The sequence below is a fragment of the Porites lutea genome, chromosome 1 (assembly GCF_958299795.1).
Source record: "Porites lutea chromosome 1, jaPorLute2.1, whole genome shotgun sequence".
Lineage (NCBI taxonomy): Eukaryota > Metazoa > Cnidaria > Anthozoa > Scleractinia > Poritidae > Porites > Porites lutea.
The window spans coordinates 5348420-5369972 of record NC_133201.1 but is presented as its reverse complement, the minus strand read 5'-3'; the positions used below and the strand labels follow the sequence as shown (position 1 = coordinate 5369972).

The window sequence follows — 21553 nt, the reverse complement described above, 5'->3', positions numbered from 1 at the left end:
TACTTCTTTCCTTTTCTGTGTGCAATAATTGTGTAAAACGTCGGGACGCTCCTTGTGTTATACCCAGACTTTTCTTAGATCCCGAAAATACTGCTGCTTTTAGCCATTGCTTTCTTTCGTGGCTCTTTTATCGATGCACTTGACGCAGGTGATCACTCAAAGAGAGTAACTCTGGCTTACCACATACCGGGCAATCTCTCTTGAATTTATACGGCATCTTTACCACACGAGAACCTCCAACATACTAAAGGAAATAAGTTATTTTCCTGTTTATATAGCTTCGCTAATCAAATTTGATGAGTCATCATTAGTTCTAATCCAATTCTTGTCAATCGTGGTGTAATATTAGGTCGATGTGGGGTCGATGTGGGGTCGATGTAGGGTCGATGTGGGGTCGATGTGGGGTTGATGTGGGGTCGATGTGGGGTCGATGTGGGATCGATGTAGGGTCGATGTGGGGTCGATGAGGGGTCGATGAGGGGTCGATGTAAGATCGATTATTATTTACGAAGGAGAACGCTTAGTAGCCCCGCCTTCACCAATTTTCTATAAAAGAAGCGCGTTGCTCTTTGAAGTTTAGTTTGCGGTTCAAACCAAAGATGACGAGCACAGGCTATACCTTATAATACCTTCAACAAGGTGCTGGAAAATATGAAGACAGCGAAGAAAGCGATTTCTCACAAGAAAGCGAAGTCTCTAGCCAAGGAACTGAGTCTTCCCAAGAAGAAGAAACGGAAAACTTAGAGCCTTGGTCACGCATTCTTGGTGAAGCCGAGAAACGCCATGAGACCCAGCTCAACGCATTGATCAATGAGTACGAAGAGGACGAAGATTCAGAAAATGTGGCCCGCGTGAAAGCCGAGAACGCTCTTCTTCCTGTTTACAGAAAAGAGCTAAGAAAAGTACTCTTAGAGAATTTACAGTGGATGCGTGCAATGGAAAAAGACCCACCTTCAAAAAAGTGATGGAAACTCAAAAAGAGCTTAAAGACACAGAAGGATTTGATTGGTTGGAATCGACAGAACTAGCGATCGATAAACGAAAATTCTTACTCAATCGATTGTACGAAAAGCAGCCCATTCCACAAGATGAAGACTAGACATTACTATGAATGTTACAGAGTTTTTCATTTCCTGGATCATTGTATTGTTGCACTTCAATAAAAACTGTAAACAACCAAACTTTAAGTGTGTTTTATTGATGACTTTATCCTAGAAAAGAACCAAACGAATGCTCGATAGACCAATAACAAATTAATTAAAGCGTTGTCGATGCACTTTGCAGTGGAATATTTTTTTTTTTCAATAGACCTAACAATTGTGTATGAAACGGTACCTTATCTTTTTGTTAGAGGACTTAAGCATGATTGTTTAATTTGCGAGAACACAAAAGAGGCATGAGTCAGATGCAAATTACTACTGGTTAACAGAGCGTGTAACAAGACATCAAGATAAAGTAATTTTATTGAGAGAACACTGTTTGCAGTAGATTGAAATAAAGAGTTTGAGCTCCATTTTTTTCTTGCGTCTGAGTTTTGTTTATAACCGAATTTTTAGTTAGGCAAGCGAACTTGTTTCCTTAGCAAAGCGATTGCAAGGGTAATATGCTGAACAGAGAGCGCGCTTTTATTTGGAAGATAGAATACATTCTACAATCAGGGTTAAAAGAGCCCGGGCAAGTCTAGGCAAGCCTATTGTTCCTATTGTAGTAGAGTGACGCTCATTAGTAAACCTATCCACTTCATTATATATGGAGGACGGCACTTAATTAGTATGCAGGGAATCCAAATTAGTATGCGGTTGGCAGTGAGCAGGCTTTTATGCCGTTCAAACAATAAAAAAATACGGCAACCAACCAGAATGCTTCGTCAAACGAGACAGCCAATAAGCGTCTTTCTAATTCTAGTCAACCAATCAAAACAACTATGACATCATAGTAACCCGGAATACTGCAAAGACAGAGAAAGCCCCATTTTGACTAAGACAGAGACAAACACACACTGACTCACAATTTAGTCATAAACAAATTTTATTACTTCTACAAACAAAGCTTGTTTTGAATGTCATTAATTACAGAGTCATAAAAATACGGCAACCAACCAGAAAGCTTCGTCAAACAAGACAGCCAATGAGCGTCTTTTTAATTCTGGTCAACCAATCAAAACAACTATGACATCATAGTACCCCGGAATACATATGACATCATCTTCCGAAAATAACTAAAACCTGTCAAACCGGTTATACCAACCATGACATCATCCATCTAAAAATAGCACATGACCTCATCTTTATGAGATTCCTGCGCATTTTATTCGTGAGATCAAGACAAAAGGTTATGACGTCATTGGCGTTAATTTATTCCCCCCACCTTAATGAGATTCCCCCCAAAAAAGGGGATAATTCGGTGCGCCCTATACTACTCAGGTGGCTATTTAGAAGGCCAAGCAATTAAACATTCGGCGTTACAGAAACAGTTGGCTTAGTTACACTCGAACCTGGGAACACCGGAACTCGAATATGGCACTATAACCAAGAGTAACTTCTTATTTCTTCTTGACATATTTTAGAAACGCAAAGAAATCCACCGGTTGACCTTGCATTCGCTTTAAGTGCAACTTCGGCACAGTCGACAAAGACATTTCAGATGATGAAAGATGTGATTGTGAAGATCATTAAAGACTACGGAACACAGGACATAAGGCACTGCTATATTCTTTACGGTTCAGAAGCTGCTACCAAGTTTAGCTTTACAAATGCTCCGGTTGATCTAAGCACTCTACAGGACATGGTGAAGTACATGCCCCTTAGCACACTTCCACCGTCATCGCCTCATGTCGCCCTGGAGGCAGCGGCAAAAGCGTTTCAGGGTCGAGGAGTTCGTCCGAATGCTACTAGGGTACTGGTGGTGCTGACGGACGCCAAGGGAGATTCGCTCGAGGAAGAGATCAAGGTGGCTAATAAGGAGTTGACAAAACTGAAGGTCAAAGTCATCACTGTGGGGATTGGCGCAGCTGTTGATCCAGACGAGATGGTGAAAGTTGCTGGCGATAATGATAATGTCATAAGAGCACCCGTGAATAAAGATCCGGTGGAGCTGACCAAGCTGTTAATGGAAAAGGTTTTCAAACCAGGTGAGGATCTTGTTGCTTTCATTAGCAAGACCTTAACCCTTCAGCCCTCTTTCTAGGATATTCGATGACTGAAGGGTCACTACTACGCCAGATGCAGCGATGAGTTTGTAAACAATCGTGTGGCTCGTGCACCCGAACTGCTCCTGGAACACCACGAGAAACGGGTAGATTATTGGACCAGTATATTGTTGTTCAGTAGACTAATCTAATCTATGAATGGGTCGATCGATAGGTCAAGAAATCTCTGAATCGGCAAATTGATGTAAAAAGAGCCAGATCTCTCATTAGGCCGTTAACTTAAATGCAATACGCATGATTTTGTGGGCTGGAGGCAGGTTCGGGGGAAGGTCGACTTGTAGAGGCCCAAGTTTAGACTCAGAGGAGTCTTCTTGCAAATAAGAGCCTAAAGAATCGAGAACACAGATTTCCCAGACGTCAAAAGTAACATTTTATCCCTTCCAGTGCTTTGGCCCGCTAACGTTGTACTGCGGGTTTCTTGCGCCAGATAGAAGTGTTTCGTTTGGCGAAGGACCAAAATGCCGTTTGCTTTTCCTGACGTACGGGTGGTCAGTGTTCTGTTTGCTTAAGCTCCCCCATCTCCTCTTTTATTTTAATGCCCATATTTTTTTTCACTCACATATCCTTTTTGTGTCATGATAACTCAACCTTCCCGTTGAACGCGCTTTTTTTCCAGCTCCACCAGTGGTACCAGAAATCGATCTGGTGATTGCAGTGAACACATTTTCTTCAAATGCCGATAAAGTTTTCCAGAAAATTAAAGAAACCATTACTTCTTTCATCGATACTTACGGTACAAAAGGCATACACTTCACTATCCTTGCCGGAACAACTGATGACACTATCATTTACTTTGAAAACTACACCACAAGCGAGCAGCTTAAAAGCATGATCACAAGCCTCGATCGCCAATTAGGAGGCCTCGCTTTGGATGAAGCCTTGAGGATTGCTAGGAAGGTGTTTAAATCGTCGAGTGCTCGGGAAAGTGCGCAGAAAGTGTTTGTTCTGATCGCAGATAAAAAGTCTACTTCCTCTCTTTCTGATGTTGTACCTGAGGTAAAGGCGCTTGAAGAAATGGACGTTACGGTGATTCCAGTGGGAATTGGCGGTGAAGTTGATATAAAAGAACTGCAGGAGCTCACGCCAAATATCAGTGATGTCATTAATACGTCTGCTATCGATGACGTTGAACAATTTCGGGAAGACATCATGTTAAAGATACTAAAAGGTAGGACGTGTCTTCTTGTTAACTCACAGAAAATAGTTTACCTAGTTTGAGATGATAACTTTAACAATATTTTTTTCGTTTGTCTTGTAGTTTTGCTGTTTAACTGATTGTAGCAAAATCCAGTTTTAAGTAAGGCCCAAATGTGGAACTCACGCTTGCTTCCCAGATTCGAATTTTCAACTTAAGATAAGAAGTGACCAAACCTGACTTTACTTCCCTCGTTTTGTAAAAGATTTTCATGTTCCCACTAGCTAAACGTATTAACGCCTTTTTAGCAATTAGGTGATAAATCATCACAGCTTTTAAAGGTTGTCTTTGTGTACGTTGTTTAATCGCGAATCAAGCGTAGACCATCCTTATCAAACGTGGGGTAAATTTCTGCATTGGCACATCTTTGATGACCTTAAGTTTGCTTTGCTACCTTTTTTAGTCCAACTTTGCATCTTCAATTCCAGTAAAAGTGATCCTGAAAACCGACTTTTGGTGCCGTGTCAACGCTTGTTCTCGTTTAAGTGATTTACAGCTGTGTCACTGGAACATTGCTAATCTGCTATAGGTCGAACTAACCATTGTTGTCTGCTACAAATCGTTTTGTTACTGAATACAATTCTCTATTATTTTTTAAACTCGCAACACTTATGTCTGACTTTTTTAGAACGTCCTAAAGTTCCAGAAATCGATCTGGTGTTTGCTCTAACAGCCACGACTAGAAATGCAGATGACATCTTTCAGCGTATGAGGAGTGCCGTTAAGATTATCTCCGACACGTACGGAATGAACAAGTTGCATTATAGTGTCATCGTCTACGGTGATGATGCCAAACCCATTTTTGACTTCAAATCAAACATGCCCTCCAGAGAAAGCTTGAGGTACATTATCGATAGGTTGCAGAGAATCTCAGGCCGCCCAGACACTGTGAAAGCCTTGGAAGAGGCAATGCAGATCATAAAGGATTCAGGTGTCCGTCCGACAGCCAAAACAATCCTAGTCGTCATCACAGACGGTGTTGTGCCAGACAAGCCTCGAGAAGTTGAGAAAGCAGTCAAAGCAATCGAAGAGCAAGGAGCCCTTGTTCTTGAATTTGCATTAGTGGACAACCCTCAAACTGATTTTGAGGTACCAAGAGACGTCAAACCTAAAGAATTGGCCGAAAAAGTGATGAAGAATGTTTTAGCAGGTGAGAACACTAGACTTTCTCATCCTTGCCACTGTACAATTTTCTGCAAGGTTAACAACAACAATCCTTATTTAAATTCTCTCTTGCCTAGAAATAAATTATGACAATGAAAATATTATTCAAATGGTTAGATCAATATTTCCAAATGGTTGAAACGTAGAATTGTTTTTCCGTTTGTTGTGTTGTCATTCTTAACAATTATATCCTGCGTTGCACGCTAAATAGTGTTTTAGATCATTCCCTATATTCGATGGCCGACTTATACATATAAGTCGACCATGGGAGATTCCAGATGCCTCAGCTACCCAACTAGAGATTGCTCACTCTACTTTCAGAATTGTCATCAGCGTCGCTGATGAAGTTCGAGCGACTCGAACGAAATATTCGATTTTGTTTTTTTTAAATTTTTGCTCAGAGTTTTGAAATTTGCGCACTAAATGTCTTCGCTAGAGCAGATAATGCAGTTTATGTCTGCCTAGTGGTAGCGAGGAAGAAGATGAGACTATAGTAAGTGCGAGCAGACGTGAAGCAATCCTGTTCACAGGCTTATTACACGCCTTTATCATGTGATGTAAAATATTTATTGGTCTTTTTCTTTCTTATTTTAAGCCGTGTTGGAGCCACCAGAAATTGATCTCTGCTTCGCCATCAGCGCCACAGTAGTTGATTCTAACGACACCTTCACTTTGATGAAAGAGACCATCAACGAGGTTTTGGAAAATTATGGTGTTGGGAAAATCCGCTACAGCGTTATCGTGTTTGGATCACAGACGAGGCTTGAGCTACGCTTTGATTCTGGTATAACAGACCCTGCTCAGCTGGAGGCGATATTTAAATCGCTTGGTCCACGGGCAGGAGACCCAGCTTTGGACAAAGCGCTGAAAATGGCATTGGAAGCGTTTAACGCAAGCCTCACGCGGCCGAATGCCAGAAAAGTCCTCGTTGTTATGACTGACAATGTATCAGCAAAACTTGATCAAGACCAGATAACGGCATTGGTCAGTACTCTGAGTAAGACAAACGTTCGTGTCATTGCTGTGGCAGTTGGAGACAAAGCAGATGCAGGAAGGTTGAAAAACGCGGCGACAGATAGCAGAGACGTTGTGGCTGTCCCAGGGTCTACAACACCCACCAAACTTTTTGAACAAGTAATGGAGTTGGTGCTAACAGGTATTTTGACGTAACGTCATGGGCCCCTAACCAGTTAAGTTAGTAACCTAGAAGAGCAAGCATGCTTTCATGTGGATAATGCGCCTATGGCCGTTTTAACTAAAGTGGCATTATCCGTCTGAAAGAGCTTGGGCAAGCATTTGTAGTTCGCCTTGTTATGCATTTCTACTCTAAATACGGGCACACATTAGTGCCATTATGCGTCTACACGAACCATTCTTCGTAATACGTCTTGAACGACGCACTTCGAAAGGTAGTTCGTCTGGATGCGTAACCAAACAAACCACACTATGTTTGTCCAGGTTCGTCCAGACGGATAAAACTTGGTAATCATTATAACAGATAATGTTTACGTTTGGATAGTTATGCTCAAAGAATCGCTGATCTTTTATCGTAGCATTCTTCGCTGGGTTAAAAGGGGGCACTTTCTTTCGTAAGTTATTGTTATCAACTCTCTATGAGATAGACCGGCAGTTAAAGTCCTTGTAATAGTTGTGTCCGAGCTATAAAAAGTCAAACAGTGACTGTAAAAACGAAACGGACCAACGTTTGGCTTCCAGATTTTGGGAGGGTTGTTTCTTATAGGTGTCCGTTAAGGTGGTTGAACACAGTTTTGGCAGTTTGTGAGTATGTCATTTACCAAATCATGGCAAGAGGAAGGTTGCAGCTCACAAGCTGAGACTTGGCAAGTGAAAAATATACTGATGAAAAATTTTAATTGACAGGTAAAATGTGACGTTTTCGTAGTTTCTATGGCAACATAAACTATTGAATACAACCTTAAAAGTTCATTTTTTGCTCAGTTTACATAAAATTCGCTCATTACATTTTCCTATAAACTTGCACACAGCTTACTATAATTAATCATTACTATTTGAAACTTATTTGACAAAATTTTAACAGACGGGTTTTTCGTTAATCAGTAATGTAATTGTACTGTTATTATTAAATTTGTCACAAAAATGTACATTTTAAAGTTCTCATTGTTTAAAATACGATAAAAGTGAAAATTCTGCCAAATATCGAAAAACTGTTATGAGAAGATTTTGAGAAATCGTGTTCTGTGTACCATTGCTTTTTTCACCGCTAAGTTTGTTTGTCTAATTTAAAACACATACCGTCACGCAAGTTACTGCTGACCACCCGCAAAACTGTGTTCAGCCACCTTTAGTGTCGGTTAACTGTAAGCGAACGGAGAGAGTTAACTAATAAGATCCCTTAGTTTAAAGTCAAACGTTTCGATGGTAGTAAAGGTCTTCGTGATATTTCTCTTATTACCCCTATTATCTCTTACCACCAGAATCATCAGGCATGTTATGTGATGTGGCTGGTTATGTGAATTTTTCTGTAAAATGTATATACTCTGACTATCAAATGAAGTAGGAAAAGTGGAATTTCTTATTGGCGTTTAAGATTATTTAGATCAAGCGATACACCTTTATTAAAGCCACAATAGAAGTTGTGGGGAATTTTATATCTTACCCTTTCTTCCTTTCCCTGGAATAGACCCACTGGTTCTTCCATGGCACTGGGGCTCGGGATCCCTTTGATTTTAGTTCATTGGTGCTCAGTGTGACTCTCAAAAGAGTCTGAAAGTATTTTATATGCCAGTATGGTTACTGTAAGTTGTCTTTAGCGAGCTTCAGAAAGACGTTTTCGAGCGACGAACGTCAACCGGAAGCAATACCTTTGCTTGAGAATTTGTGGAAAGTCCACTTCCGGTAGACGAGCGTCGCTCTAAATCTCTTTGCTTAAACTCCCTATTTTAAAAAATGTTTCTTGGACTGTATTTATTTTACAGATCGTCCATTGAACGTTCCCAAGCTGGACCTGGTGTTTGCTTTGTCATCTACCAGCCCAGATAAAGACGAAACATTCCAACTGATGACTGATACCGTTAAGTCGTTACTCCAAAGGTATGATTCGAGCAACATTCGCTTTGGCCTTCTTGAATACGGTGACGATGTGAACATCGTGGTTGACCTTAAAAACGAAACAGATGCTGCAGGAATGAAGGCGGAATTAGCAGTTATCGTGCCGTCAGTTGGACTTTCTGCCTTAGATAGGGCTTTAGAAGCAGCTAAAAACATGTTCTTTGAGGCTGGTGACCGTAAGGACGCAGATAGAATTTTGGTGGTCATGACTGATAAGAACTCCCTTGTTGACGAAGAGGAAATTGTTGGAGCGACTAAACCCTTGGAGAAGATGGCAGTCAAAATCATCCCTGTGGTGATTGGCGACGAGGTTGATCCTACGAATTTCAAATTTGTTGCTCCTAAGGGAAACATCATAGAGACTAACAAAGATGAGGATCCAACAGACCTTGGTGAAGAAATCATGGAGAGAGTTATAAGTGAGTCCATTTTGTGTTGGAAGCAGGTCATTTCCGAGTTTCAAAAACCTCTCTTTTCACTTTCAACATGACGCCAAATGTAGAACCCTTACATGAAAATTAGTTCATTTGAATTAAAAGAGAACATTATTTTTATATGAAAGTTTTCGCATTCACTCTCGTTTTGCGAGAGAGGCTTGGTGGTAGTGGTGGTGTAAATACGTTTTTGCACAGTGTAGGGAGGTTTGAGGATGAGATGGGATAATTGTTTATAGGTTAAATTACTATTCGTATATTTTCGACCACAAACATCGCGATTTCACTGACACGTCAGGTCAGCTAGACAGCTAAACCATTAAGTGGTGATAAACAAATTTAAATCTGATGAGGGATACCACAACGTTTATCAAAATGTCCACCCCGTCATGAGCACTTTTATGAACTACATTCAACCAAATGATCATATTCAACCTGCTTTTGTCTTTAATTCGTTGACAGATGGTACTCTTCAGCTGCCAGAAACAAACGTGGCGTTTGCAATATCCGCTACAGGGACTGAAGCTCAGGAAACCCACGAATTCATCAAGGATATTATCAAATCAATTATCACCACATATGGCACACGGAAACTTCAGTACAGCGTCATAGTTTTCGGGGATTCAGTCTCACCGGAAGTTACGTTTGGTGACATTTTCAAGTCGGATGCTGATTTGGTAAAAGCTATTGACAGCATTCCTGGTGTAACTGGGTCTCCATCTTTTGATAAGGCGCTAGAAGAGGCGAAAGAACAGCTTATGAGTCCTTTTCTAAGGCCTTATGCAGCTAAGGTAGGTAGCTTACACGGTGACCTCGTTTTCACGTGTCTGGACATCTTTGAAAATAAAGATTTTTCAACGTTTTCGGTAAAATACGTGTCCACGCGTAGCTTATTCCAGTCCTTTTTTGCCCATCCACACGAGAACTCTGAAACATAGAATGCGATGCTATGGAATTCCAAAACCTCCGTTTTTGTCCCTCCTCACGAAAACTGTAAGTTGGTATTTCAAAAAACCCAATTCTTGAGACCGTTTTCGAAAATCTGCATTTTTGGACCCTGAAAACGCCGTTTACGTTTGAGCGGAGGGCACGAGACAGAGGACATCAGACATTAGACATACGACCTCATAGGACATAAGACATCAGACGTCGGACATCAGACATAGGATATCGGACGTCAGACAAAGGACGTCAGACATGGAACATTAGACATCAGACATTAGACATAGGACATCGGACGTAAGACATCAGACATCAAACATAGGACATCAGACATTAGACATCAGACAGCAGAGATCAGACATAGGGCATCAGATATAGGACATCAGGTATCAGACATAGGGCATCAGATATAGGACATCAGGTATTAGACATCAGATCTCGCACCTCAGACATCGCACATTGGAAATCAGACATGACATCAGACGTCAGACAGGAAATCAGACGTCGGACATCAGACATCAGACACAGGACATCACACATAGGACACCAGACATCAGACATCGAACATTTGACACCAGAGATCAGGCATCAAACATCAGTCATAGGACATCAGACATCGCACTTATGGCATGGGACATATGACATCCGACATATAATATTAGACATTGGACATCAGGCATAAGACATCAGACATCGGACATATGACATCAGACATCAAACATAGGGCATCAGACATCAGGCACAGAAACCACAGAAATCAGACATTAGACATCAGACATCAGGTTCCGAAATAGACATAGGACATTAAAATTACACATCAGAAATAAGACATAAGACAGTAGACATTGGACATATGACATTAGAAGAAAGATAGCAGACATAAGACATCGCACATCAGACATCAGATATCGCAAATCAGACATCGGACATCAGAAATCTGACAGAAGACATCATACATCACATATCATACATACAGACATCAGATATTGCACATCAGACACCAAACATCAGACATCACACCATACACCAGAGATCATACATCAGACTGCAGATTTCAGACATAATACATCAGACATCAGACTGCAGACTTCAGACATCATTCATCAGACATCGTACATCAGACATTGACATTATATACCAGGGAACAGACATCAGACATCTTTCTGGTGTGTGATGTCTGATGTTGTCTGGTGTATGATGTCTGATGTCTGATGTCAAATGTCAGTGATCTGATGTCTGATATCTTATGTCACACGTCTGATGTCAGATTTGTGATGTCAGACATCTCATTTCAGACGTCTGATGTCGATGTACATTGTGTGATGTTTCATGTCAGACGTCTGACTTCAGACGTCTGACATAGGACAACAAACATCAGACATCAGACTTCTGACATCCGACAACAAACATCCTATTACTTATGGCAGACGTCTAATGTCAGATGTCTGATGTAAAAAAAATCTGATGTCAGACGTCTCATGTCTGATATCAGACATCTAATGTATAATATCAGAAGTGTGAGGTCAGATGTTTGATGTCAGACGTCTGATTTCAGACGTCTGATGTCAGGTGTCTCGTGTCAGACGTCTGCTTTTAGACGTCTGATGACAAATGTCGGCCGTCTTATATCAAATATCTGATGTCAGACGTCTGATTGCGGACGTCTAATGTTCCTTGTCCTATTCAGACGTCTGATGTTGGACGTCTAATGTATAACGTCAGATGTCTGATGTCTAATGTCAGCCGTCTCTTTTCAAATATCTGATGTCAGACGTCTGATTGCGGACGTTTGATGTTCGTTTTCGCATTCAGACGTCTGATGTCAGACGTCCAATGTATAATGGCAGACGTCTGATGTCAGATGTCTCGTGTCAGAAGTCTCATGTCAGACGTCTGATGTTCGTTGTCCTATGTCAGATGTCTGATGTCAGATGTCTCGTGCCAGACGTCTAATTTTAGACGTCTGATGTCTAATGTCGGCCGTCTCATATCAAATATCTGATGTCAGACGTCTGATTGTGGACATGTCAGTCATACGGCATCAGACATCGGATATGAGGCATTAGACATGGGACATCAGGCATAAGATATCAGACATCAGACAAAGGACATCAGACATTGGACAGCAGACATCAGACTAAGACATCGGACATCGAACATTGGACATAAAAAAGGAGACATCGGACATTGGACTTTAGATTTCTGATGTCATTTGTCTAGCGTCTGATGTACGATGTCTGATGCGCGCTGGTTCTGTTCTCTTGGTTATGTTTTTTAAGGAAATTGATATACTCAACCCATGTAGACGTATCCTACAGAAAATGCACACTTAACTTCCTTTTCATTTTTCTTTGTGCGTAAAAATTCAGCTGTTGGTCATAATCACAGACAGATCATCTGGTGAAAGCCGAGAGTACATCCGAGAAGCGGTAAGGCCTTTAGAAATAGCTGGAATTCGTGTCATCGCAGTGGCTGTCGGGAAGGAAGTTGATGTTAATGAGACCAAAGCGATATCATCAGGGGGCAAAGCCATCGAGACTGACAACAAAAGGGCCGCTAAAGAAGTTGGGAAAGAGATAGTGGAAGAGATTGCAAAAGGTAACCTTATCTTAGATTACGTGATGTTGCATATGGAAATCTGAATAAAGATTTTGAAATCCGGATTTCGGATTTACAATGTACGATAAAACGTGAAATGCAAAAACGGATTTTAACGCCGAGATATTCCTTATTGGCTTTCTTTTATTTCCGTTTTTCTGAAATACGGAAAAGGATTTTGAAACACTATTTTGACAAAAGCGATCAGGCTTAATTAGAAGAAAAAAGACCACCGTCAACGAGAACAGGTTTGGAATTCCTTTTCGGATTTTCTAATAAATCGGTAAAAATTATATGCAGTCAATCGAACACTTCCCAAAAGGTGACCAGGGATCCAGTCTTTATGAAACTAACATTTTTCTTTCTTTTGACAGGAAAGCTTCCTACGCCAGAGATCGATCTTGGATTTGCTATTGCAGCGGGGTCATTATATGCTGATGAAACATTCCAGCTTATGAAGGACACGATCGAAGAAGTCATCACGGAATATGGAATTGACAAAATTAGATATGGTTTAATCGTATTTGGGGACACCGCGACTATCAAGATCGAGTTCAGCAATAACACTAACGTGGATGAACTGATTAACTACCTTAATATCGTTATAAAGACAAAAGGTGGTGCTGCCCTGGACGAAATGCTTAAAGAAGCAGAAAGGTTATTCTCTGCAGCTGGTATTCGTCCCCATACTAAGAAAGTGCTGATTGTAATAACAGATGTAGCGTCAGGAAAAGAGCCTTCTCAAGTGAGAAAGGCAGTGGAGAAGCTGCAAGACAAAACTATCAAAATTGTTGCTGTGTCCATAGGAAGGGAGGCCGACCCAAAAGAGTTAGAGATAATCACTTCCACGGACAACGTGATCGAAGAGAAAAAGAGTGTTGAGCCGAGTTCTCTTAAAGATCTTATTATGGATAAAGTTTTGATAGGTGGGTTATTTTATATAATGTAAACATTTATCTTTGCGTACACCAGTACAAACGAGGTCCAATTCAGCAATTCCTCTAACATTGATGATTTAAACATACACGACGGTGCATACATACACGAAGGTGCGTTACGGGTATAGAAGATATTCATAAAACTCATTTGGCATAAATGACGGGAAACTGTATATACCGTTTGGGCTTATTACAAGTCAAATTTAAATTTATAATGTATCTCTGTTTCTAAAAATCTCTCTGCCTCAAAGACGGCTTCCCCTTCTCATATGACCCTTTCTTCTTATTCAAGAAATTCCTACTTATAGGCCAGTTTTTATTAGGGCTCTTAAATGCACCTGAAGTGCACTTAATACGTACATTTAGTGTGAACTCCTTTCTGAGGTCGTTTTCTAAGTCTGAATTACGTTTTAATAGAAGCACCCATCTAATTTATTTACACGTTCAAATCTCTTTGTAAAATGTCTTAAAGAGGTGAAAATTAGTATAAGTTGAGTGTAATTAAAAATAATAATAATTTGCAGTAGGTCGTTTTCTATAGGCGTCATATTTTTCCTCTTTTTTGTCCAAACCGTCTTTTTGAATGGCACTTGCTGTTGGTTTCATCGGAATCACCCAAGTGTACCCCACGTACTAGGGTGTGAACATTTTAATGACTGCATTTTCTGTATTTTAGTTGTTGCCCTGGTGATAAGCGTAAAACAAAAGAATTCAAGTGCAGTTCAAATTAAGGTTTATTTTAACAATAGACTTAAACAGAGTAAAGCAAAATTAATCGTTGAATTACTATAGGGCTAAGAGAAATTAGAAAAAAGTACAACTGGGCAATGAAATAATACTGAGTTAAGACAGTTAACTTAAATAAGGCGTGAGTATCCATTTTCTTTTAAAGAAATCTTTGTTGCTGATTTTTTTTCTGTTTCGTATTTAGCGATCATCTTCACCTTAAATCCATAAATGTTTGGAAGGATTTGCTTACTCCTACAGTCCCACAAATAGAGTTTTCCAATAATTATAAAATAGTTCAGCAATTGAAGTAAAAGGCAAGCATTTTCCGTCAAAATTCCAAAGAGCACATTTTCTAAGCAGAGACGAATTTGTTGATTCGAAATAAGGCACCAATATAATCCAAATTCAGTACAAATCTGGTCACAATGGTTTTAGCTCTAAATCGAATTTCAGCCCTGTTCGGCATTTCTTTCGAAATCCTTTACGCTACGTATTCTTTGGATAAATGTTTTCTGCTCTGCGAAGTTTCACAAAAATCTATAAGAGGAATTTCGAGATATCTCGGAATTTCTATAAAAAGGTATAAATTATGCATACACTGCAGACTGGATTTAATGCAGACAAATTTGCTACTTTTTGGGTGTTTCCGAAAATGTTTTATCACTCATTCGTTTTGCAAATGACCCTTACACACTCTAGAAGCCACTGAACGCAAGTAGACTTGCTCGATTTAGAAACACATGAAAACGTATGAATCAGGGCAAAACGCAATGGTGAGCTCTTTTGTAATTTCTAAGGCTACTTTCACGAAAACAGCGATTAAAACAAAATTCGTCGATAGATTATTTTTAAAACTTTTCCAGTACATTAATTGATCATTGTACTATTAAATCCCCGAATTATGTGTCGATTGAAAACTTCTAAAGTTGTCTAACATGTGCGCAAAAGTGAGTTAATATCGCAGCGATGTCATATATCTGGCTAAGTTTTTGCTCTGGGACTTCCTATTGTGTAGAGTTCAGCACAACATCAAATCTCCATGCAGCACGCCAGAATTTCCCGCGCTTGGTTGCCCTCTGAAATCTATTCACTATTGTTTTCTCCCATTCAACAGCATTACCATATTTCGGAACGATTTCAGAGGGCAAGCAAGCGTTACATTTATTCCTATCGTCCAAAAAAATATACCATAATCAAGTTTAGTCTAAGTGTAATCCATGTATCATAATCGTTTTGCAATACAGATCGATTTGATTAAGTCTGAGAGATTCAAAGGTGGAGGGTGTGCCGATAAAAATACTGGGTCGAGCCACCTTAAATCCAATCCTAAACAAAATAAGTTTTATTTGGTACATAGCCTGCGTAGCAAGCGTTTCCGTTTGGTTTCGGAGCAAAGAAAGACCGAGGAAGGGGACTTTCGGTTTTGACCGCGCGAGAAATGAAACGAGAGCCAAAAAGTGAAAGAGGGTAGGCGAGAACGGTAAGCCGTTCTGTCTAGCTGGTCTAGACTTGAATGCTTGTCACATTTTACCACTTCAAATCCAACTTTCTGGAGGTTTAGAGCTAAAACTTTAAAACTTCATTCACCCTCGCGGTCCTTCCTTTTAGACGGATTAAGAAGACAAATGTACAAAGCTTGCATTGATCGTTCGGATTCATTGAGATTTCACCATGAACGCCGTCCACGCGCTCCAAAATACAAAAAAAAATTATTTTGGTTTCACAAACGCGTCCTCTAAAGTTCATTTCCGCTCCACGGAAGGCCAAACATTTTATTGGTCAATTATGACAGTTGATGACAGCATCAAATGTCGGTTCGCGAACTCAGGCGTGACAGACCAAGTGGGTGGTTTTCAAAATCCCGGGGTTTGTCTGCAAGCGTTTCCTTCCTTTCTTCCCCACCCCGTCCCCGCTCTTTTACTTGCGCCACTTTCCTCGCGGTCTTTGACTCTCGTTCCTCGTTCTTTTCGCCTAAACCGTACAGAAACGCTTGCTACGCAGGCTATTTGGTACACTATTCCATTTCCCAATTTTAAAAATTTGATAATGCAAGTTTTAAACACTGATTATATCGTCTATACTTTTTTCACAGTGGAGCCTGTTATTCCTAAAATGGATATTGTGTTTGCTATTAGTGCAAATTCAATACATGCGGACGAAACTTTCACTCTTATGAAAGACACTATCCGAACGATCCTGAACGACTTCAAGTTCGGGAATGGCAACGTCAAATATGCTGTCAGTGTGCATGGATCCACCGTTATCCAGCTCGGAGATCCCTCCTTTGGAAGCATCAAAGACTTAAGAGCATCCATCGAAAGGCTTCCAAGGCAGAGTCGTGATCCTGATCTTGAAAAAACACTGGAAGAAGGTTTGAAGGTTTTCCAAACTCCGGCTGCTCGTCCTGGGGTAAAACAGGTGATGGTAGTTTTGACTGATAAACAGTCGACATCTAGTGATGAGGCGATCCAGAGAGGTGCCAAACTTCTAGATGAGTGGAAAGTTCGCGTGATACCGGTGGCTATTGGAAGTGAAGCAGATACAAATCAGCTCATGAAAATCACTCCTTTCAAAGATGATCTCATTCAGGCAATGAAAGACAAAGAGCCATGGATTTTGGCACGTGAAATAATTATTAGGGCCTTCAAAGGTAAACGACATTTGATTTTGTAGAATAACGGATGGCTTATCCCCTAGGTGATTGCCCAATACCAACTCTCTGTTTGAAAGAGGCAACAGCTGTCATAAAGTGGCTAACGTCGAAGCAATGCCGGTTCCAGTTTCGTTTGTACTAATTTTTTCTATCGATTTTCACTAGTCATTTTAGAATTGTACGTAATTCCGCGTTCAGATTTGAACACCAAGTTATGATAAAGCTTTGGTAAAATCATTGGTAATTACAATGGAGGACAAAATTCTTAGGACAATTAACACGATCTGCCTTAATTTTTTCCCCTTTCCCCCTCTCCCGCAAGCAATGTTGTAGTTTGTGCTCCCCTGTTTGTTTACCCTGTCCTAAAAGTGTTTCTTCATCCCAACATTGTTCGGAGGGGGAAGGGGAGGGCCAGTCGCGGTATCCAAGTGGTTAATATTATGCTACATCTGAACATTTGATAAGTTAAGGATGTGAAAGGAAGGTTTTCCATAACCGTTCCAAGGATTTTTGTCCTCCATTGTGGCACTCGTTATTTTGATTGCTAAGTAAATCATTTGAATGAAACTTAATGAGATCAAATCCCTGGTTAATATATCCGTTAATAATTTTCAGAGCCGACGAGGGTTGGTAAAGTTGACCTTGGATTCGCTATTGGTGCCGCCTCAAGTGATGCTATTAATACCTTTCAGCACATGAAAGACATTATCAAAAGCATCGCTAATAAGTATAGCACAGATAGGATTCAGTATGGGCTAATAACGTTCCATTACGAAGCCAGCATTAAGCTGCCTTTTAATGGCAGCTCTTCAGGGACCCTTTTACCTCTCATCAACTTCCTACCATCGGAAACTGGTGGACCTGCTCTTGATAAGGCGCTAGATGCAGCGGTAATCCTTTTTGAGGGAGACGGAGTCCGCTACGATGCTCAGAAGGTTCTTGTTGTAATGGTGGACAAGCGATCTAGTGGTTCAGACGTTGATGCCTTAAAGACTGCTATGGAGTTGAGAGAAAAGGGTGTTAACATCATCACAGTTGGCGTTGGAAGCGAGGCGTATCCCAATAACTTGCAGAACATCACGTCGAACCCTGGAAATGTTATTAACACAACTACAACAGAGGAACCAGAGGGCGTTGGTAATAAAATCATTGAGAAAACAGGTAGTGTACTACTTTGGTATCAGTATCAGTGGGCTTGTCCTTGACAAGCCTACTGCGTCGAAGTCATATGTGGGTTGAATGTATTGTTGGTTCTCTCCCTCGCTGCGAGAGGTTTTTCTCCCGGTACTCCAGTTTTCCCCTCTTTTAAAAACCAACACTTTCAAATTCCAATTCGATGTGGAACGCACGGACACGTTTCAACAAGTTCTTTTACAAAAAGAACTCCTAAGTGCTCAATGGGTAAAGAAACTATTACTACTACTATAAGGAAAAATACGAGGGGTCGAGTAAAGATCTTGGTACGTAATCACCGTGTATGGTAAAAATGATGAAGCTTATGGACTCTCTAAAAGCTTTGCCAATAGAAACAACTATTAAACTTATATGTACTTCACTTCTGGTTGCAAATACGTTTGATGTCTTTTAAACACATTAAGGCGTCTAGAGGAGGCTTCTTAACAAACTCCTGTTCATAAAAACTTCGGTTAAGAGGAGTGGAATAGAAAACATTTGAAGATTTATCACCTGAGTCGATAAAGTAACATTGTCACCGAAAAAAGCTGACTATTCGAAAGTTAAACTTGGACAAAGCGAAACGCTAGTGGCAAATGGACTTTATCATCTCAGTTGATAAAACTATTTTTCGTGTTTTTATCTTCCATCGCCACATCATCATAAATTCCAGTCTGTCCATCAGACTGCTTTTCTTAAAAGGGCTACGTCAGGCTATTTGCTATCTTTTTGAAATGATAAAACGTGTCTCGGTATCCGTTGAATTCCAAAATAAGAAACTAATAAATTTTGTTTTCTTTATTAGACCCTCTGAAGGGAATAAGCATTGATGTTGGTTTTTCAATCAGTGCGACTTCTCAAGACGCCTCAACGACGATCAAGCTCATCCGGGATTCTATCGCGTATTTTATAGACAGTTACGGTACAACAAATATACGTTATTGTATAATGACCTTTGGGGAACGCCCAACTATATTAGCGCCTTTTGCAGAGAAACAGTCACCGGAGGATCTAAAGAAGATCATAGAAAGTGCCACTCTCAGTGCCGGTAAACCCAATCTAGTAAACTTGTTTCCTGAAGTAAAATCGCTCTTTGAGAAAGCTGGTGCAAGACCCTATGCTAAGAAATTTCTGGTAGTTTTCGTCGATAACAAGTCACCAAATGAAAGGGTTGATCTCATAGAGGCTTCTAAGCCGTTAATTGAACAAGAGCTTTGGATTGTTCCTGTGGCTATAGGTGAAAAGTCGAACGAGGAAGAGCTTCAGCTTATTACTACTCTTAAGAATACAACGGTGAAGGTGCCTAGCACAGGAGACCCCAAGAAAACAGCCGAAGAGATTGCCGATAAAATGAAGGAACGTGAGTGAATTTTTATCTGTTTTACGTACATTATCGTACATTATCATTATCTACAACTCTTCCTAAAATTTATGATTTTACTGTTATTATGGGGAATTTTTGGCTGCTGGGATAAACAAAAGAATCGAAGTCCGTTTGAGGGATTTCTTAGAATTCTTGTATTACTTGGCGTTGTAATTATTTATAAATTATCGTATTGTTGGGTTTCTTGCTTTTACAGAGTCTGATTGAATAGTCTGTAACACAAGAGTACTTCCGACTCTCTCTTAAGTCTGGTTTCTACATCATCACCCAGGTTGTCTTGATCGCCCTTGTCATGTTAAATATGTTCAAAGGATCAAGTAGATCATATGAAAATACCTCTTATGCCACGCGGCACGATCTGGACCAGTGGGACGATCGTAATCGACTGGACAGAATTAACGTCAAAAAACAGATAGTCTCGATCGTCCCAATCTGTGAAATTGAAGCGATCGAAGCGATCCGGACGATGATATGGAAACTAAGCTTTTCCGGACACCACTGCGGAATACATTAGACACCTCTCTAAAACGGGTACCAAGAGTTTCTTCGTGCCTTTCTTAAACTGAAATATCTCGCTTTAAGGCGGACAGTTAGTACCAGTCTTAAGTGTCCGTCCGAGAGAGGGTAGACTGTAACAGTGTCAGAAGAAACTCGTAAGTTTTAGACGATACTTTGCGCAAGTCATTCAACTAAGTCGTTTATGATTAACAGTGTGTTCACTATACTTTCCTTTTAGTTGTCAAAGAACCGAATGTTCCTGATGTTGACTTGGGATTTGTCATCTCCTCTCGCTCCAGTGATGCAACTGCAAACCTGCAACAAGTTAAAGACGTGATAAAGTCATTTATTGACAAGTATGCTATGCATAGACTGAACTATGGTATCATTGCATATGGCTCGAAACCCAGCGTAGAACTCACTTTGGTGGACAGCTCGAAACATGATGTGAAACAACGAGTCGACAGTATCCGCATACCACCTGGTAATCCTGATCTTGCAAAGGCTCTTGAACTTGGTGAGAAGCTGCTAATCCCTGGTCGTCCGGATGCCAAAAAAGTGTTGGTTATAATCACTGATGTCAAGTCAGGGAGTTGGCCGACCAAAGTCAAGCTCGCAGTTGAGTCTCTCACTGATAAAGATATTCGCATATTTGCTGTGGCCCTTGGCAACCAAGCGGATCCTAGTGAGCTGGCAATTGCTTCTGGTTCTAGTGAGAGCACTATTAACAGTTCAAACACTGATGAACCAGAAAGGATCAGGGAAAGCTTAATGGAGAAAATTAGACAGGGTTAGTACCAAAAACAAAGATACGGGAGTTGATGGCAACTATTGTGAAGCCTTTTGAAGATTCTAAAACCACCGCCTCCTTCATTCAACATTCGAAGTAATAATTACTTTGTGACTTCAGTTCATAAAACCCAGTTTCGTTTCATTCCAACACCGATGCTGCCTCATTCTTTCTCTACAATCTATTCTTTTCATAATTTTGTACTTTTGAGTAATTTTTACCTTTACTGAAACCCTAACTGTTGACTATATTCGTTTGTTTGAACATTGATTTTCAGCAAAACCAATTCAAGATGTCGATGTGGTCTTTGCAATTAGCGCCACTGCTAGTGATGCCCAGGGGACATTCACTGTCATGAAGGAAATAATTAAGTTCATCTTTGAAAAGCATGGAGTTGGAAGCATACGTCCTGCAGTGATCGTTTATGGAGACATGGCATCTGTCAGACTTAATTTCGACGAAGTAATTACGGATCTCAACGACTTGAGGAAACGAATTGACAACCTAATCCGGAACAGTGGAACACCCGACTTAACGGAGGCGATGTCATTGGCCAAGGTAGTGTTTGTTGGTGCGCGTCCACACGTGAAGAAAGTTCTGGTGATCATTACTGATGACCAGTCAGACAGCAAGTCATGGGAAATCAAGATGAAGGCTAGAGAACTCGAAGAAGATGAGATCGAGGTAGTCTCAGTTGGAATAGGTGCTGAAGTGAATATTCCGCAGCTGAAAGAGACAACTTCTTACAAGGAAAAGG

The 21553-nt window shown here is 40.5% G+C and overlaps 2 protein-coding genes across 2 annotated transcripts in view; one reads left to right on the top strand and one right to left on the bottom strand.

Moving 5' to 3' along the window:
- Positions 1–21553, top strand: part of LOC140936593 (uncharacterized) — a 167774-nt gene that overhangs the window by 35892 nt on the left and 110329 nt on the right. The window contains exons 30-43 of the mRNA XM_073386122.1: positions 2567–3130; positions 3825–4376; positions 5032–5553; positions 6163–6723; positions 8525–9076; positions 9554–9882; positions 12403–12631; positions 13006–13576; positions 14246–14265; positions 16352–16948; positions 17567–18112; positions 18930–19484; positions 20245–20796; positions 21074–21553. The exon at positions 21074–21553 is cut by the window's right edge and continues 76 nt beyond it. Of these exons, the coding sequence (XP_073242223.1) occupies positions 2567–3130; positions 3825–4376; positions 5032–5553; positions 6163–6723; positions 8525–9076; positions 9554–9882; positions 12403–12631; positions 13006–13576; positions 14246–14265; positions 16352–16948; positions 17567–18112; positions 18930–19484; positions 20245–20796; positions 21074–21553 (6630 nt within the window). The remainder of the gene's footprint in view (positions 1–2566; positions 3131–3824; positions 4377–5031; positions 5554–6162; positions 6724–8524; positions 9077–9553; positions 9883–12402; positions 12632–13005; positions 13577–14245; positions 14266–16351; positions 16949–17566; positions 18113–18929; positions 19485–20244; positions 20797–21073) is intronic.
- LOC140943368 (protein LZIC-like) overlaps positions 1–21553 on the bottom strand; it is a 296884-nt gene that overhangs the window by 204201 nt on the left and 71130 nt on the right. The gene's annotated exons all lie outside the window — the stretch shown is intronic.